Here is a 20,206-nt window from a genome sequence, read left to right as displayed (position 1 = left end):
ACCTGTATATATGAAGACACATATGTCCGATAATAACAGTAATAATTATAACGGTCATAATGTGTCGTAATTATTTCTTTTTCCAAAAAGTTAAAGCTAAATATAAGAACTATATAGACTCTAATGTAGTGGGAAATACATCCAACAAAAATTGCCCTCATATAACCAAAAGAGGACGACATGCTTCTAAAATATTTTTCCTTTCCTGCTTGTTGTATAGTATATTCCATAGTACTTGTATATAAAATTATTAAGTTTCAAACTCCGGATCCAAAGATTCGGAAAACATATGTACGTTATGAAACACGTTGTATACTTTGTCGCACTGCTTTCGTGACAAGTTAAATCACCCTTGATTCAGTAATTGGTTATAAGTTGAATAATGTTAGTTGGATGGGAGTTTTTTGTAAGGAGCTCTCTATCAGTCTTAGCTTCAGGTCCCACAGACCACTTTATTGGTTTTCAGGCAGAAGTGGCTGCTATTAAAATCACCACAAACGTACTGCTAATAATCGCAGCCTCTTTCAAAGAGGTATATATTCACTCCGAAAGCTGGCAGCCATCGCAAGACAGCTCGGCAGTCTTACCTTCGGTGAACATGAAGACATTAGCCGTCTCAACAAAATAGGCTCGAAGCTCTTTGTCTTTTTGTGATGGTTTTATAATCAATTACTCGAAGTGCAATACCTCTTAAGATCGACCACATAACCTAACCTAACTGAATGAATATGTTAGATATCTGAATTAAAGAAATATATTTTCTACAACTTTATTTATATGCCCTTGAAAACGAATTTTGAGGTTAGTTGTGTGCTCAAGTTAAAGTTTTGTTCAGTTTAGGTTTGTTACCTAGTAAGCGTAGTTCTCAAGGCTACCATTCATGGCTTTGGCCTAAATGGAGAAGCCGTGACTTCCTCTTAAGTTTATAACAACTTGTCTGTGTTTTTTTTTTTTCTTTTTATATTACCTCGCATTTCGAGGAATGGTCTAAGATGAAGAGAACTTTATTCGTGGAATTTCGCAGAAGTGATCTCTTCATTTATTTTTTTATCATATCGGGGTTATCCTAAGCTCTGTGTGTGATATTATATATTTTTCATATGTGTTTTCTGTTCTGCAATAGAAGACTTGGTTGAAATTTTAGAACCAGGGCATTTTTAAGCTGTCAAATGGGTATAGAAATGTTTCAAAATTACTTAATTGGTCTGCCTTTTCGCGCAGTGCACTCCGTCGGCGGCGAAAAGAAGGAAGTCCATGGCAATGATAAAATCCGTTGCAGCACTTTATCATTCCACTAAAAATGTTTAACTTCTAAAATCCATTATTACGCTTGTTTGTTGCCTGTTTGTTTGGCGTTTACACTTTTGTTTGCTTTATAATTGCAATAACGCTCGCAGCTCGCGTCCGACTGTTGGAATTCGGCGCATCGATCGCTGCGCCTTACAAAACATTAGTATACCAATCGTTTTTACGGCTATTTGTTATCGACGACGACGACGACGACGGACGCCGATTCCTGTGCTGCGCTGCACTGATCGGCTTTGAGTTGTGAGTACAAGCATTTTCATTTGAATTACATGCCTTTTCTGTTGTTGCAACAATGACGGCAACGACAACATGCCACAGCGGCCGCAGAAGGCGCATGCGCAGCAACCAGCGGTGTGATAAATATCACTGACTACAAATCGGCAAATGGTTGGCAACAAAAATGCAGTCTACAACAACAACAATAATAATAAGCTAACCAGCGCATTACCGCCTTGCAGCCAACAATTGTGGCAGTTGTGGCAGCAACAGCTGTAGCGATGTTGTTCATTGCTTCATTTCTTCGTGTTTGCTCTAGCGGCTTGTTCGCGATTAAATGGTCATATTGCACAGAAATAGCTGAACAAAAGACGAGACCACGAACTCCCAATGGAAAAGTGAAGCTGCCCCGAAAGGAAAACTCCAACAAGAAAGGCGCGATGGGAACACTTACAGTCAAGCACACAAAAACGTATAAGTTTGTGCTGTGTGAACTTTCGAGGAATGCTGCAACGGAGTACAGTGTGAGTATATGTATGTGTGTGTGAGTGTCTCTGAAAAGGCTGGTATCTTCAAATGCGCTTAGCTCCAAGCTGCCACTTTTTGCTCGTTGCCAGCGTCTGTTTAAGGTTAGTACGAGTAAATATGCGCATAACTTACCGATTTCGGTTGCAACAGCAACAACAATAACAAAAGCAACAGCAAAAGCCACATAACAGAAATACTCCAGCTCGGTGTAAATTGGTTTTTATGCATTTCTGTTCGTGCATTTTGAAGGAATCACTCATTTATGCGCATCAGATAAATTGTAGGCCGCACACTAAAAGCCCGAAATGAGGCATTTAGTCCGACCACGGCGGTGCTGCTGAATTATTGTTTACGACTTTGGAATGATTGAAGCTTTTCCCAGTACTCGCTTAGTGGCCGTACATAAAGGCGCATTAAGGTGGGACAGAAACTTATGAGAATTACTTTAAAGAGAAGTTGGCTCTATATTTTCATTCTATAGAGCAATAATTAATTACCGTACCCTCATATAGTTTCAAGTAGAGCTTTATTCTCAGAATTGGCATTCTTTGAGAATTCGGTGACAGCACCATATTTTTTCAAAAGGGGCGCGGTGAGAAAACAGGGCCTAGTGGATGATTATAGTAAATTGTTATCGAAATAAATCTGTAAAATATTGTTGGACGATACCGGACCCCTCTAAGAGTTCGGGCACGGGCGGAATTTTCATCGATGTCCTACTCTTTGCTTCACTGTTTTCCAATTCAGTTCAGTTTTCTAATCCCTTTTTTTCAAAAACTGTGTTGAAATCAAAATCAATCCACAATTAGGCGCCTAAAAATTTGACCGTTTAGGTCCAAACATGAACTCAGTTTACACTCGCCATCTTAATGGAAAATATCTCAACATCGATCTTCTATGAAAAGATCTTCTCTACAAAACTTTGACTTTTACTTAGTCAGCGGCCCTCTGCCGTGTTATCAACAACATCTGGTTGATTTTATGGCGATATCTTGCGCTATTCCTTTTTGATATAACCTAAATATTCTTCGGTTTCTAAATTTTCTAACAACCCTTTCGCTTGTGTAATATGCTAGGAAAGCTTTTCGAGGTCGAGGCGCATTCAAAAGAGTTTACGAATTAGGTTAGTTTGGTAGGCTGAAGAGACACGCATAGCCCAGTTTTTGTTCTTAGCGATACCAAATAATGTGCCGTTACGTAGTAGTCATTCTTTAAGATGCCTGCGCTTGATGCAAATTTCAACTAACGATACCTCTTCCAGAGTCACATACAATGGGACTCACCAAAAGCTGGAACCTTGTCTTGTCAATGCGGGATAACTGCACTGTAGATGCTCCCTGCTTTCCTGCTCTTGACATTCCCTGCCGTCTAGTCGATCTGTCAACCCATTTCTACAGATGGGTGCCTTAACTGTGGCTTTTCGAGTGCCAGTAGGAGCTTTGTCTATTTCTGATCTACCGCTTTACTTATAACTATTGCAATTTTGCTACTAGGTAGAAACTCTTGGCATTCTCGTCCACTATTTCATTACCCTCGATGCCTTGTGACCTGGTGCGCAGTAGATGTGAAGTCGCTTGTTCCTGCCGACACTCTCCACAGCTGCACTGTTTCCCAAGATACTTCTGGATTTCACGCAAAATGGGTTATAGCCTTGTTTGCCTTTGCTAGGGACTAAAAAATAAATAATTGTACCCACCCTAATATTACTCCAACACTAGATAAATGCATAAGTACATAGTAAGTATGCGTTTCCAAATAACATCGCATGTGTTAAGTGAAACTTTCCCACGCCAATTGAACTTCTTAACAACATATGTATGTACTTTTGGATATACGGTACTTACAACACACTACAAAGTCCTTCTGGGTTATTTTGAAAACGTGGACGTTCAAAAAGTAAAAGTGGCGGCGATACCTGCAGACCAAAAATGTATATTACTCTGTTTAGTACTAAAAGGATAGTTGTCCAAGTCCGCTTCGACCGAAGCTGAGTTAAAATAAACTCTTGAATTTTTTTAAAGCGAATTGTTATATAATTTTCTTTTGCTCAGGCTTGACCAATAAGTTGCTGATATTATTATCGTCTTTCGATATCCTTCAATTTGAAAGCAATGCTCGATTCGAAACATAAAAACTTGTTGGAACGTACAGTGTCCCTGTTCATGGGAATTGTTCAACGTCCTAAATTATTTTATACGTTTGAAAGAGTCGACTTTGAATTGTACTTCGGCCCCGGACTAAAGAATTTGAATACTTTTGTTCACATTTTCATAAGATAGGTTAGGTTAGGTCGTGGGGCTGATCCTAATCGATGGATATCACTTGGATAGATGTTTGTCTTTGCGTTACCCATAAGCTCCTAAAAGTGAATTACGTTTGACCCAGCGATTAGAACTTATCAAAAATTTGTTAAAGCAGTTAATATCCATTCCAGCCACTACGCTGGGTTCGCCGAAATTTCAATCTAAGTCTAGCAAAACCAGGACAAATTAGAAGTAAGTGACCATACAGGTTAGGCAAAGTGTGTCCCGCGGATGAACCTATTGGACAGTGTCCAGTTCGAACATCAATTGCGGTGAGACTGTCTTTGCTAGGTTTTAATAAGATATTTATTAAGGAGACATATTCGTATTTTATCTCGTATCGCGGGTTTCTACATTTCCTACCAAAAAATAACCTAATAAGAAATTGACGATTTGTTATCCATTTATCTTTACAATAAGGGCTACGATCTTTTTTTAACGCTATAAGAACATAATTTTTTTTGTTTTTAAGGCCTTCTTCGCTCTGGTTCCACCCAATATCTCAACCACTATAGAAAGACAGTTTTCAGTTTCAGTAAAACTGTTTTGAAAATTTTTGACCATATTCAATTTTCATCATGAGAGAGTACTAAAAGTACCCTTATTATAACGAAAAAGTTTCATATTCGATAAAACTGGGAGAGTTTATCCTCATGAGACCAAAACTAACATTACTGCTGACCATATGTTTATGTCCAATTCAGTAACATTCAATTTGTTGCCTCAACTCTCTTACGGAAGGTTGCGTCCACATTGTATTGCGGATATTTGCTTAACGAGTAAAAGTACGTAACTAACGAACGACAGCTTCGTAAGCAACAAAACCACAAAGCAAAGATACATAAATAGTTTCTTAGGAGCTCATTATTGGCATATCTCAGCCGTGGACATGCACCACCGTGGAAGCTGCAACGCTGCTGCTCCTCATTCTCATTACCCGCCCATTCATAGCACCAGCCACAGCCGCAGCCACTAGCAATGAGCTTTCGATTCGCCTCGATATCAAGCGATTGCATGCGATCGCCGAGCGACTGGTTGAGCGAAATTGCACAGTACGTGCGACTGCAGCTGCGCCGAGTTGCCAATATTGCTGATTTGCAGTTGTTACAACTATGTATTATTAATGTATTGTTATTGTTGTTGTTTTATTGTACGTGGCATAGCAATTTTACGAGCATTGTTAGTGCGACCGGAGCAACGGAGCAGAAAAGAAAGATGAATTGTGCATCCAACGAAGACATTTCCTGATAGCAACAACAATAATAAAGCGAATAAACTGCAACAACAAACAGCGCATGCGTCCATTGTTGGGCAGCAAGTAAAGGCTGTTTGTGCCACAGCTTAAAGGCACCGAACCTCGAACAGTTGCCCTGCATTCCATGCAGCCTTTTCGGCTGTTGCTCCGGCTGCCAAATGCCTTAAATGTCCAAGTGACTGGTTGGACGGCTGCCTGACGAGTTGACGAACAGTTGGACGACATTCGCCGACATTTGGACACGACAAGACGCCAACTGCCGTGTACCGCATCTAGCGGGTAGGCTGAATATTGGAGCGGCGAATTGATAAAAGGCATAAAGAAGTAAAATAACACCGATTGAGGGCCTTTCTCTGTCTGCGCTATTTTTAAAACTGCACGTTGTCTAGTTAGGGCTACCCACTGACTCTGGTAGAACCGTTCCTTTTACCTCAGCCGCTACGGCCAAATTGGCCTCGTTTTGTTGTTATTGTTACAAGCATTACAGACTTTTTGCTGGCGCTTTTCTAGTAATTCTATGTTCCTGCAATATATAGTCTTCATATAGTCTTATGCATCTTCAACCTAAAGTCTTGCTTAAAGAGAAAACAAAGGCTTTTTCATAAATACATATTTTGCTGCTTAAAAGGCAACTTGCTCCCCATTTAAGATATAGCCATTTAGCATTTCCATCATCACCAACGATTTCAACGTTCAACGCCATCAGTCGTAGCTGGCGCTGTCGCCTTCGCGCGTCATCGCGGCTGCTGTCGTGACCGCTGTCGCCAGTGATCTTGATCGCTATGTCTGTGCCCTTGCGTCTGATCTTAGCCGTGTGTCAGCCTTGTGTGCTGAATTCTCAGCGCAAGGAGTTCAGGCAAGTGTGGTAATTACACCAATGTAGCCAAGTCTTTTCCACAAAGCAGTTTTGCATTCGTTTTAACTTCACTTGCAGCCAAATGTTATATGCCTTGTTTATGAAATACTGGACACTAAAAGTCACTGGCTGTGTATTCAAATTGTTTCAAAGAAAACTTTAAAATATTTACAAAATATTTTTTCGTAATATTCAATATGTTTTCGAAATTTAAATAGTTTATTCAATGAAAGTCTTTACTTTTTTTAATTCCGCTCATATTTTAGGCATATATTCTATTGGAGGGAATCTTAATTATCTTTTAAATATTGTGACCCTGCAACGGAAAAATTCTTAGTATGGTCTTAAGTCTAATATTGCAATTGCAGACCTTAATCGCATTAGTAGATAGCGACCATTTGAATAAATTTTGCACGAAAGTTGCACCTAGGGTAGCAAAAGACTTAGAAAAGCTGGGCTTCAAATGCTAATGCGTAATCTGGTAAAATGAAAGCCCACTGTTAACAAGTTCTGTCAGTCCTGGAACATCAACAACTGAACAGATATTCACCATACGCCAAGTCTTGAAAAAGAGGATAGCTATGTCTGAATTTTGTATTTCCGCAAAACTAATACGGCTGTGTAAACTGACGTTAGGCAATACCAAAAGCTCCATCAGGATCGGAAAATAGATCTCCAAGTCTTTCGATACCAAACAGGGTTTCAGACAAAGCGAATCCCTATTGTGGGACTTTTTCAATCTACTCCTGGTTTCGAGTTAAAGACCTGAATAGAGAATGTAAATTTTCTATAAGAGTGTGCAGCTGCCGGCGTACGACTATGATATTGATAATATTGGCCTCAACAACCGCGGCGTTAGTTCTGCTTTCTACAGACTGGATAAGGAAGCGAAGCAAATGGGTAGTGAACGAGGGCAAGACAAAATATCTTCTGTCATCAAACAAACAGTCGTCGCACTCGCGGCTTGGCTCGAAATTTAACGCAAGCAATTGAGAAGTAAAGTCCTCTCCTTCGAACTCAATTAGCGGGAGAAGAATTAGAACTCTTTCCTTAGTCCGCTCAAGTTTACATCTGCCACAATAACCTGTTCTTGTAACGCCTGTTCTTCAAATGGCTAATGATTCGTTATAGTAGCTATAAGTCTATATATATTTTCACAGAGCTATTTAAAAGTTCTTAGTTCTTGCTTTGTCATATTTTGGCCATATCTGCTTCGCAATCTTGCAATTTGGTTACGGATTTTCATTATATGGAAAATACTACTGCGCACTGAATATAAGCCGTGTTGAGAAAACCTTTTTGAAGTGGAAAACACTAATAAGATTAAGTGTCTCTCTTACGACTTCAAGGTCAAGTGCATTTAAAGTAATATGAGAAGTATGAACTTGAAAAACTGAATGAATGCATTTTAATGCAAATTAAAACAAATTAGAGAGACGACAGGTAGCAGTAAACGGAGAGTAAAATCAAACACACATTAATCACTTGTCACTTTCAAAACTGGCTAATGTTGCCTAGGGGACAAGTCTATACCTATGTGAGAACCTTATTGCTAACTTTTGATAAAATTGCTTGGTGGAGGTATAAAGCTGCCAAATTTCTTAAAGACTGCTAATGACTCTCCTGGCCTTCTGTCACTCGTATACTTTTTGTCAGAGAAAAAACATTTTTTTAAACACAATAATTGGCGATTGCACCTTCGCTAAAGGACTAGCTGAAATTCATCTGATAAATACAAGGACCAACTTTTCGATTGCGATTGTTATTAGTAACTTTTTGTTTTAACCCAGGCATGCTAAACGGGTCACGAAAGATTTCTTGGCATAACTGATTGACTGGAAATCTCAATCGTTTATAAATTGAGATTAATCATAGCAATAATTTTCTTACAGACCCAGGCACACTTTGGAATAGTTTTTCCTAGCTGGTGTTTTAAATGTTAAGCCTTTCAATTATTTCCGCCGAACTACGCCTATTCCGCTCTTCAGTTCTCACCCATCGATCTAATTGACATAATGGCTTATTGTTGAATTGTCATGCAGATGCGGAGCACTTTTATTTCAATTGCCGTATTGAATGGCTTTGGCGGGCAATTAGATAGTGGAATGCCTGCTGGAAGGATTGTAAGCGTGTGTAGTTCAATGAAAGGTACACACGTAGAGCTTGTGCCTCGTCGAAGCGCTGGTAAACTGCCATTCACCGGCCGTCAGCACGCCAGATCGTCGGAGGGCATGCAAGCACTCACGCGACAAATGCAATGAACAGATGAATAGCTAAATCGACAAGCTGACAGGCGTACAAACTGACGCGCGACGCTAACAAACACGCAAACAATATGATGGATGATTACAGGTCCGTCCAACTATCCGAAGCTCGCAGAGGCATCAATACTAGAAAAATTCAAGCCCTTGCCGCCGCGCGTTTGTTTACCTTTTCGGCTGTACGACAAGCGCGGCTTCGTTGGCAGAATTGTAGGCTGAGAGGCTGCCTTGTCGGCTGCTGAACGGCAGTCGGCCGGTCGGTCGGTTGTTGCGATGGAGCGATGGATGAATGGCAGGTTTTTGATGTGGTAATGGTGGAAAATTGATTTTTCGTTGGAAATAGAAATTTACTTAAATTATTGCTTGTTGGCCAGCTTAATTGGATATTTTAATGAGGTTTTACCTTTTTCGATGTTTCATTTTTATACGCTCAACATTTCGGTGCACGAGTCGCTGAGGCTTGTCTAATGTCGGATGTACAGACACAGCGTCTAGGCAGCAAGTGAGTGATGTGAATGGCGCGACAGCGGGGGTGGACGTGATTGCGGCAACGCCATTGACAAACCAACAAACGACAATCGCGCCGGGTTCGAGCTCCGGCTGCCGAATCGGTTTTCGGTGTTTGGGCGTTAAAAATGCGCACTTTTGTTTTAGTTATATTTAGTTATGTTAGTTTTTTTTGCTTTTCGTTTGTTAATTTTTCATTTTGTGTTAACAAATATTATGGAAATTCATGGGCTCATAAACATGTTGCCGAACACAAATTGGCTTACGAGCTGATGATTTGCTAAAAATGTAATAAATCAAACTTAATTGATTTTGACGACAACGCATGCGATGTACTGTTATTTAGTATGCAAATTAGTGCTTGCTGTCAACTTCATATTTATTTGAGTTTTAATTTTAAACATTACGAATAAATTAGCGCCATTAAATCACCTCATTAGCATCGTGCCGGAGACATAGTTTTATAAGCCAAAAATGAGACCAGACCAAAATACAGTTATTTTTACTATCTTAAAAGATTTGTGTTTCTTAAGAAAGTGATATTTCTTTAAAATAAAAAACGTCTGCTGTCCCACATCTGTCTCATTTTTCATTTACAGAGCTGCGCAAGCAGCTTAAAAAACAGAAAAAAAGGTTTTACGAACCGCTTCGGGAAAATACAGAAGCAGCCATTTGCGTGGACAGTCAGTCAGACGGTCTGACAGCAATTTTTACCTTCTCGCTACTAGAGCTGCTAGCTCAGATAAATGTCCCAAACACAGTATTAGGAATTGCAATAGAAGTCCTATTTTGAAGCTCTCGAATGATACGAAGAAATATTTCGTTTTAAGCTCGAACAACCACAGCCAACACTTTTCACAAATAAAACTAAGGTGAACCAAAGATTAACTAAGAATAAATATTTTGCTGTATGCGAGTCGCAAAGATAGGTTCGCTTGGGCCATAGGATTCGTAATCAATGGATCTCACATATACAGATGTCTGTCATTTTAGTTACCCATAAAGTTCTATACGTGGATCAACAGATCCTCATTGATCGACGAAACGTCTTGAACTCACCATAAATCTGTTAAGGCAGGTAAGATCAATCCCAGCCACGCTGATAGGTTCACCAAACGAAAAATTTATTACTCAGTCTGGCAAAAGCAGTACAATAGAAAAGAAAGTGATAATATGATTCCACCTCGCCTCTCACCAAACAACTCCCACAAAAAATATAGTCACGCGTGTGAACCTATTGGACAGTGGCCAGTCAGAACAACTAAAACCTCACTCTGGACCAGAAGCATCTCGCGCCGTACAAGTTCCAGTTCCAATCTGATAAAATTGGGGTATTAGGTTATTGGGGACTCTGCTGTGACCGGGAACGCATACAAGTCTAATATGGGAGTAGCTTGTTGTTATTGAAAGCGCGGTTTTAAGCACTCCTTGACTAGTTTTGAGCGCACAGACAGCACGCTCAAAGTCAGTATAGCCGCTTGGCTACCAAAATGAATACACAGCTTTCTGAAGGAAGCTGCACTTCGGAACAGTACATATACTGCTATTTTAATGCCAGCCACCAAGACGAAACTGGCCCTGTCCTCAAACAAACAGTCGTCGCACTCGCGACTTGGCTCCCACGTCACTGTGGACAACTGTCAAACGTGTTTTACGTGGGATCCTGCTTATGTAAAGCTTAACTCCACGGTGCTCAAAAGCACAACGGATCAATACAATGCGTCGATCAGCGCCCTGAAAATTGGGTAAGGATTTTCAGTACCAATTGGCAGTGCGGTAAGGACACACTAACCACCTTGGTAGGGCTCGAGGGCCATCTAAAACCTCTGCCGTACTTTGGGTCCGGCACCCGGTTGCAATGCAACTCCACATCGAACCAACAAAACGTCAGTTCTACCCGCATTTGGGTTTTAACCACAGCCACCACGAATCTCCACAAAGGGCCAAACCCAATGAGCAGACTGGAGCGAACTCCAGGGGCTACTGCTCCCCGTGGTACCAGGTTAAAATCTTTGGTATTGACCTTGTAGCCGAAACTACGACCAGTTGAGCCTCCATACAGCCCTGGACTGGTGGCCAGGATTTTAGTCGCCTCTTACGACAGGCATGCCTTACCGCGGGTATATTCGGTTTCCCCTCGAACCCGGAGGGGTCCCCCCGTACCCGCAGGGGGAGTCACTGTGGACAGTCATAACTTCAAAATCGTAGATAATTTTCTCTATCATGGAACCTGTGTTAACACCTACAACAACGTCAGCTCCGAAATCCAACGCAGAATAACTCTTGCCAACAGGTTCTACTTCGGACTGAGAAGGCAATAGAGAAATAAAGTGCTCTCCCGACGATCAAAGACCAAACTCTGTAAGTCACTCATTATTCCCGTCCTGCTATATGGAGCAGAGGCATGGGTGATGACAACTTCTGATGAGTCGACGTTACAAGTTTTCGTGCGCATTGGCAACGGTGAATACGGCAGTCGATGGAATGAGGAGCTGTACGAGATATACGATGAATAAGAAGAACTTGACGCAATACCCGCAGAGCACTCAGAGGAAGAGGAAGGCCTCCACTCCGTTGAAGTAACCAGGTGGATAAGGGCCTGGTTACACATAGAATCTCCAATTAGCGCCAAACAGGGAAAAGGAAGAACGACTGGCGCGCTGTTGTAATCTGGGTTATAACCGCGTGAACCGCTCACGCCAATAAAGAAGAAGAATGAAATTGTCAACTTTAATATTTGATTGTCCACACAAAAATTCAGTGCTGTAAATGATATTGAATTAAATATTTCGCAGCAAGTGATGTGCGTGTTCGTTTTGCTAAGACGTGGGTACTGGTATAACTGGTCTAAGTTGAGTAGCAACGATTATGCCACTTTAATATGGTATCTGCAAATTAGCTGGCATTGATTTTAACGGTATACCTTCGCCTTCTCGTGCAAATATTTGGACAAGAGAGCAGAGCTCGGGCTTAATGAGCGGCTAAGTGGCGATTTGAAGACTTAATTCACATAAGTATACATTTTATGACACAGAATGTCCTTGTAACAGATTTCAGCAGAGCACAGCATTCTTGCCGAAAAGTCGATAATCAAGCACTCAATTTAGTGTTAGCAATACCTTTGCTCAATTAATCAGCTTAAATCTAGAATTGCACAAGTGCAACTTCAGTTTTCGCGCGTACCGAGCCAATGAGCTAATAACCTTGGTGTACTACTCCGTGGTCGCTCAAATCTTGACTTCAAGCACGCACGCATAACAGCTGGTGTGCTAAGTACACACATACATACATATGTATATATATATATATATAGTATATAGTCAAATGCCTACTTTCAATGTCACTCACCTTATTTCCATGATCCAAAGCAGAAATATTAAGAGCTTGTTACGATTTTTCCACATTTCTTCGCAGCGTTTTTGTGTGTGCGTCTGGCAATCGCATCGTATCACTACACATAAGTACCACAACAACCACGGCACTGACGCACTCCGCGCTCACTCAATTCATGGGCACTTTTTAAACAAATTTTAAATTAGTTTCTTATGTAAAATGGAATATATTTGTATGCGCTTATGATTTTTCTATTATGATTTTTCTATTACTATTACTTTAAGCATATAGTACTCGTGTGTTGATCGCATTTCCCGGCGAATGTGAAATTGCTAAACGCTTCGGATTTCACAGTTTGGCGTTTGGGCGTCGAATGGCGGCGTTAAGCTGGGCATTCGGACGCTAATTGGAGTGGCTGGCCCACTGTTGTTGCGTTGATTGCGCGCACAAGTAAATGTTGCTTGTTGTTCGCTGGTCGTTGGTGTTGTTGTTGTTGTTGCAAATATTGCTGGTAAAATTGGAAGTTGTTAGAATTCACGCACAGCGCATGGGCAGCAAGCGATGCGCGCAAGATTCATGCGTGAAATTCGCAGCAACAACAAGTACAAAAAAAAAGCACCTACAATAACAACGAAAATTGTGTGTTCGCTGTTGGCCGCGTACGGTAAGGTGCGAGATTCGTTGCTGATTATATTTGCGCTTTACGTTTTTGTTTTTTTTTTTTGTTTTAATTTTTGCACCTGCAGCTTCAGTATATCAGTTCGCTATCGCGGCGCTTGGCTTGCACTTTAAACAGCAACAGTATTAGTTATTTATGTGGAAGCGTTTAAGTGCTGGCTTTTAGTTGGAAATTTCGCGCGTGTGTCTTCTTACAAATTGTTTATGTGCTCATATTAAATGTGGCTTGATATATGACTGTTTCTTTGTATTTTGACTATGCGCCGTAGGTATGTGCATTTATAACTGTAAATTATTAATATTTTTAATTCACTGTAGAAAAACTAGTTTGTTATTATTGCTATTTTTCGTTTTACAACATTACGCATAAATATTTATAATTTTAAATTTCCGAAGAAGCACACCCGCACTTGGCTTACGATCTCAAGCTACTTCTAAATTTTTCCAAAAAAAAAAAAAAATATTTTATTAAAAACCATATAAAATCTGTCATGTCATGATAACTAAAAAATCTTTCAAAAGCATAACAGAAAAGCAAGCAGCTTTGATACCCATCACAGATATATGTAGGCCTGTCAGTCGTTTACTTGGTTAGCAACTCTTGCCAAATTTTGTGAAGATATCTCAACAATTGTAAAAGTTTTCCATACAAGCACTTAATTTTTCCGATTGTTCAGTTTGTATGACAGATATATGCTATAGTGATTCAGATTTATTCGTAGATTTTACACCAATGCCTTAGTTAACAATCAAAGCCAAATGTCGTGAAGATATATCGATAATTAAAAAGGGTTTCCATACAAGGACTTAAATATGGTATAGTTGTGCGGTGTCGGCGATTTCGAACACCGAGCAGCATCTTCGAAAGAAAGGGAGTGTAAACCTGGCTAAATCGACTCAACTCGTCACGCTGTTCGTTTATACATACATATCCTTCCAGGGGTTTCCGACGTTGGTTTCCGGGTGTTACAAACTTCGTGGAAATGGCTTCTGTTTTAGTAATGCAGGTCTTCAGATAAATCTTATTAAAAAGTCTAAGGATGGCCTTTATGTAAGAGAAATTTATATAGAATTGAACGACTAGAGTAATTACAGCACAAAATTATTAAAGTATAGATTACGATAATTTCGGGCCGATTTTGGAGTGCGTTTAACACAAAAACATTGGTGCGTGACGTCATGAATGGAAGGAGGGGATGATTTAAGATGCATTCGAAATATTTGACCTCTATTGTGAACTTCCACGGTGATAGAATATGCGGGGTTTTTACTTTCTCAATAGTAATTATTCGATTCGAAAAGTACTCTTGTAAACTCCTCACTTCTTCACTCCTTTGTACTTTTAGAAATTAATAGCATTAGTATAAAATCTTGATTCATATTCCAACATAAATTTATTTTCCAATTTTGAATTAATATCCAGTCAATCTTGAGAGAATAAAAGAAAACACAATAGAAATTCTAAAAAGTTCATAATCCTACTTCCCTTTCTTGGAGCGCTACAAAGTTTCAAAGTTTTTAGAAGTAATTCAAAATAGCAAACCGTCAAAAGTCTTCATTAAAGCATTGCCTGAAGATTATAAAGATGTTCCAAGTCAGCTCATAATAGAGGGCTGAAAGATAAGGGGCTAAAATGTTTTTCACCATATAAGGTGACAGCTTTAAGCTTGACCTTTCAGTCGTTTTTGTATCAATTCGACTACAGTGAAACCCACTTAAGTACGCCAGCTTATGTACCGAGAACGCTTAAATAACCAAAATTTTTGGGCTTAGTACTTGCTTTGAAGGACTTAAGTGGACTCTTTTGAGCACCAAACGCGCTTAAAATATCTCAAAAAGCTGAAATTTTAGCTGAGGCATTTAAGCGAGTTTTACTGTAAGAAAAAAAAAATTAACATAAACATTAATTTTCAAATGATGAAAATATTAAAATATGCTACTTGAAAATCGTCATGCAAGAATTAGAGAGATGGCAAGAGAGCTCCGTTCGAATGATGGTAGAAGATATATTGGGTATGAAACGCGTTCTTGCTCGACTCGTCCCAGTAAAGCTGAATTTTTTTCAAAAAGACTACCGTAAACAGATCTTTTTAATCATTGATGATCGTGCAAATTCCGATTCCACATTCATGGAGAGCGTTATAACTGCTGATGAGACATGGGTTTATGATTTTGACAAGTCAATAATCATCGGAATGGAGGAGAGAAAACGAGCCGAAACCAAAAAAAAACACGCCAAAGCCGCTCAAAAATCTAGGCGATGATCATTTCTTTTTTCGATATTCATTGTTTCTTTGCATCACGAATTTGGTTCCGGAGGGACAGACGTTTGCGTGAGATCATCCATTAATAACGGCCGGAATTGTGGAAGACTGGAAAAATCGTTGATGAATAATTATATATTTCGCGTTTTATTTACAATTTCCGGGTACTTTTGTCACAATGTAGTATATCAGAAGTCAAGCAAAAAGTATCTAACCATGTGTTATCGTTACCATTTCGTCCTTCAATGCATTCTACAAGGTGGATTCCAAAGTAAACATGACTTTTTGAATCTAGCGCCTCCTCGTGGCGCGAACTATATGTCGACTGGTGTGGTAGAATCTGCTATCTTTATCAATTTTCCAGTGGGAATTTCATGGCATTTCTTTGATTGGAAGTGAAGTTATTGCGTTTTAAGTGTCAGTATGTTTGTATTATCGGTGCGAAAATGAGCTTCGAACAAAGAGCCAAAACTAAATTTTGTTTTAAAATTGGTAAAACTTTTACCGAAACATTTTAATTGATGAAAAAAGTTTATGGCGCTGATTGCCTATCCCGTAGCTGAGTGCACGAGTGGTTTAACGTTTTCAAAGTGGTCGTGAGGACATAAATGACCATCAACATGTGGGCCAATCAAAATCCGTGATCACTGGAAATTCCATCGAAACTGTGCGTGAATTCATCAAAAATCAGCCGAAATTATCATTGAAATTCATGGAAATAGAGTTGAACATCTTTAAAACATCGATTTATCGCATTTATTTATCGTTTGGTATTGGTATGGTATTTATTTTATTATTTATCGTTTGGTATTGGTACTCAACGTGTTCGGCCCGAATATCGCGAAGATGAAAATTGGCGTTTGCTGCACAATAATGCGCCGTCTCATCGATCGACGCTTGTGACCGGTTATTTGATCAAAAATCACATTTTAACCAAACCACTCCCTGTATTCACCTGATATGGCACCATGCGAATTTTTCCTTTCCGGAAAAATGCATTTGCCCATTAAAGGAAACCGATATGCAGACGTAGAGGCCATTTAAAAGGCTTGCACCGGCATACTGTCGGTCATACCGGCCAACGAGTTAAAACACTATACGAACTAGTCCCTCAATTTTTAAGATTTTGAAATTTTGCAAACGTCATTTTCTCTTCAAGAAGCTGCTCATTTGTCGATATCGGAACACTATAACATATAGCTGCCATACAAACTAAACGATCGAAATCAAGTTCTTTTATGGAAAACTTTCACATTTGACAATGTATCTTCACCAAATTTGGTATAGATTATTTTCGAAGGCAACTATGTAATCTCCGAAGGAATTGTGCAGATCGGTTAACTATATCATATAGCTACCATACAAACTGAACACATAGTTACTAAAAGAAATGCACCTGTCCTTCGGTGCAGCCGGAGTTAACGTTTTCTCTTGTTTTTTTTTTTAAGTTCTGTTTACTTTGGAATGCACCTTCTTTAATCGGTTTTTGGTTTTTTGGGTTGTGTGGAAGCTCAAGGAGATCAAACCTGGTCAAAAGGTTTTAAATTAAGAGGATATTTCTTAAGAAAACTGTTGAGTACTACGCATTTTGCTTAAGATATGATAGTAGGCTAAAAAAACGAAATGGGACTGTTAATTCATTTTGAAGCATCTAACTCTTTATGAAACAGTTTCTTTATGGACATGTTATATTCTAATTTATAGATTTTGTAAGAGCCAAGATATTCTTTAAATAGCCATTGCATTAACCAACGCTAATAACTTCACAGTGACGGAGTTTAAGCTCAGTCAGTTAAAAGCAAAAATATTAAGTTTCGTATTTGATTGCAATATTATTAATATCTTATTTCTTCATAAGTCAACACTATTAATATCGTAAGCACATTTTATTTTTATTTTTTTCTTTCATATGGTTTTTCGTAAGCGAGTGTCAATAGAACACTCAACTCACATAAAATTTTCTTTAAACATTAGCAACACATTATGTTTATTGTTGTATTTTACACTTGCCTATGCTCCACAACACTTTGTTCTTTGATTTTTACATAACCTCGATGAAGTCCGAAAACTAAACTAATTTTTCCTTTCATTTCACGCATACTTCAATGTTACTATTTCAGCGCGTAAGCATTTGTATGTAAAACTTTTCACTAGGCGCGATATCTCTACCGAATTCGGCATGGAACTGACCGACCAAAAATAAGTTATTGTAAGGAATATTTTGCATTTGTTAAGGGTACCAAAGTTGTTTTTTAAAATAATGACAATTCGATTCACAAGAAGTTGTTTTTTCGGTTTATTGCTGCCATTAAATTTAACGGTAATAACATGTTCTTAATTTCTTAATCGGTGTTATTAGCCACATGGATCTTGTGTATATCAAGCGGCCGTAAAAATCTGAAATCTGAATTTAATTGCCTACATCATGTCATACAATTGTATTCTTTGACTGTATAAATCAAAGCCAAAGCTTCAAGTCAGTTTTTTGCGAAAACCTCATTGCAGATATGTCATATTATATATTTTATACATATGTGTATGTTTGTATGTACGTGGAGTGGACGTTTCGTTCGTTATGCAAATGCTGTTACGAATTCACACGTTAATTTGGGAGTAGCCCGCACGGCCGAGCACGCAACTCGCTTACATTGGCCAACAACGTTTCACAAATCATGTGGCATGCCACAAACTGGCCGCAAGGTATATGTGTCAATTCGAGTGGGGCCAACTATGCATAAAGTTATTAAGTCATTATGCTAACTAAGATTGAGGCTGTGCAGACAAGCAGGCAAGTGAATGCGACCAAACAGTCCCGAACACTCGGCCATCTGCATATGAATGTGACGAGTTGTTGTTGCAGCGCGCTACAGTGAATCGACGCGACGGCCCGCTGAGCATCATGCAAACGCTTTGTGCGCCGCGGATTAGCATAAATCATTTGGTCTATTTTTCAGCAGCGCGCTGAGTGATGTTCAGCACACCCAGCGAACAGCTGCGAGCCTATATGGGTTGTGAATGTTTTTAAGCCTTCTGTTGGGTGGCAGCGAACCACATTATGGCGCGTCTCATCTCCATTTCGGCTCGCTGGCAATCGCGATCTCGGCAGTTGTGCGCTCATTTGGCGTGCCTCTTTATTTGGTTATTTATTTCATTTCACTGCTTCAAAATCGCGTTCACGCTTCGTCAGCAACAACAAAGCAAACATAACTCATCATAAAATAATAAAAAAGAGTTGCTGCTTTACTGTGGCCCCTCAGCGCGGCTACCAGCAACCAGTTCAGGCCATTTATTGCTGGCCAGCGATCGCTGCGGTTTCTAACTGAGCTCATCGCGACTCATCCGTTCGGCGCGTTGTTCTCCAGCAGCCCGTACATACATACAAACACATGCATCTCGTTTTAATGCGTTGATTTATTTAATTTATTTATTATGTTATATTTGCTACGTTTCCCATTTTATTCATATTCCGCGCGTTCACAGCGCGTTTTTATTATTTTTGTTTTGGCTTTTGCCTCTTCTTGATACAAGCTCCTACTAAGCGGTGCGCCAGCTCACCCATGGCGTGTTCGTCAAGCCGTCGGCGGCGGCAGCGCGAGAATTGATGCAAACCCATCAAATGCACAGCAGGTGAAAACAGCTTACTACCAAAATATGCTAATGTGCCGAGATAAATTATCCAATCACATTTTTAAGCTGACGCGGTAGCACGGTCATCATGTGTACGAGTATTTGGCTGCTGAAGCTGCGGCGAACGCTTAGTGTTTAATCGCCGAAAAGCGATTGCGCTGCTGTTTGGCGGCTTTGACGCCACCGCGGGTCAACTCTTCAGCCTCATAAAACAGTTTGAGCCGCCGACGAGCACCATCTACCACCACCTAAGTGCTGCGCAAAATGTGATAAAATTGTCACGCACTGCACGCCTCGCACAATTAAAAACCTTTTTAAGGACTTCGCACCAGCGGGATGCCACACACACACTCATTCACAAAATAACAGTAGCAACAATAAAACAGTAGTTGTATCACTAACAAAATTCAACCGTCAAATGCCGTTGAAGCTCATCATGAAGTTATTTACGTGAGACACACAGAAGAACGGTAGACTCTATTCAACGTTCGCGCGTTCGATGAATGCGAATCAGCCGCGTCTACAAGCACACGACTAGTTTGCCGAAAGACAGTTCAGAAACACCTCTAAACAGTTCGAATGTCGTGCGGGAACTGGCAACTGGGATCGAATGTTTTGGTCAGCAGGCAAACGCTATGGCCGGATCAGTCGTCTAGTTGGTTCGCTTGGCGGCTGTGCGTGTGTGTTTGCGTGCAACTTGGGCTCGAACGCGCGCTTAGAGTTCAAGTTCGAGTCATGCGCAGCGCACGAACTCACCTGTGAGCGCTCTATGCGCATGAGTGTAAGCAGGTGTGTGCGGTTGTTGGCAGTGGAGAAGCGATTGCGCGCTTAGTTTGCGATAGTTGCTGGCGTGTTTGAGTCAAGCGCGGATTCTGAATGGATTCTAATTGGCTATGGTTGTTGTTTTTTTTTTTATTAATTAAGTGATGAGTAAGTGTTACTGACTCGTTGATTTGCTTCATCATTCCAGGCACCAAAACGGAAATACTCGGAATTAAGTCAAGGAAAATGATGGTGCATTTCATTGGTTTAAAAATGTACGTATTCATAAGGGATAGTGTAAATGGAGG

General features: G+C 39.9%; 1 protein-coding gene across 8 annotated transcripts in view; it reads right to left on the bottom strand.

Annotated features, from left to right (window-relative positions):
* LOC120772225 (protein Wnt-2) overlaps positions 1 to 19,715 on the bottom strand; it is a 44,362-nt gene extending 24,647 nt beyond the window's left edge. Inside the window, exons 1-3 of one of the 8 annotated variants that reach the window (XM_040100711.1) lie at positions 19,539 to 19,715; positions 12,846 to 13,530; positions 12,583 to 12,749 (exon numbers count right to left, since the gene is read on the bottom strand). In XM_040100711.1, coding sequence (XP_039956645.1) covers positions 12,583 to 12,638 — 56 coding nt within the window. In that variant the 5' untranslated portion in view covers positions 12,639 to 12,749; positions 12,846 to 13,530; positions 19,539 to 19,715. Of the gene's footprint in view, positions 1 to 12,582; positions 13,558 to 19,538 lie in introns of all 8 variants that reach the window. The other 7 variants (XM_040100710.1, XM_040100717.1, XM_040100713.1 and 4 more) reach the window with 7 other exon arrangements.
* Between the last annotated feature and the right edge of the window lie 491 nt (positions 19,716 to 20,206).

The sequence above is a fragment of the Bactrocera tryoni genome, chromosome 3 (assembly GCF_016617805.1).
Source record: "Bactrocera tryoni isolate S06 chromosome 3, CSIRO_BtryS06_freeze2, whole genome shotgun sequence".
Classification (NCBI taxonomy): domain Eukaryota; kingdom Metazoa; phylum Arthropoda; class Insecta; order Diptera; family Tephritidae; genus Bactrocera; species Bactrocera tryoni.
Note: the sequence above shows the minus strand (reverse complement) of the source record. Positions and strands in the feature narration are given on the sequence as shown.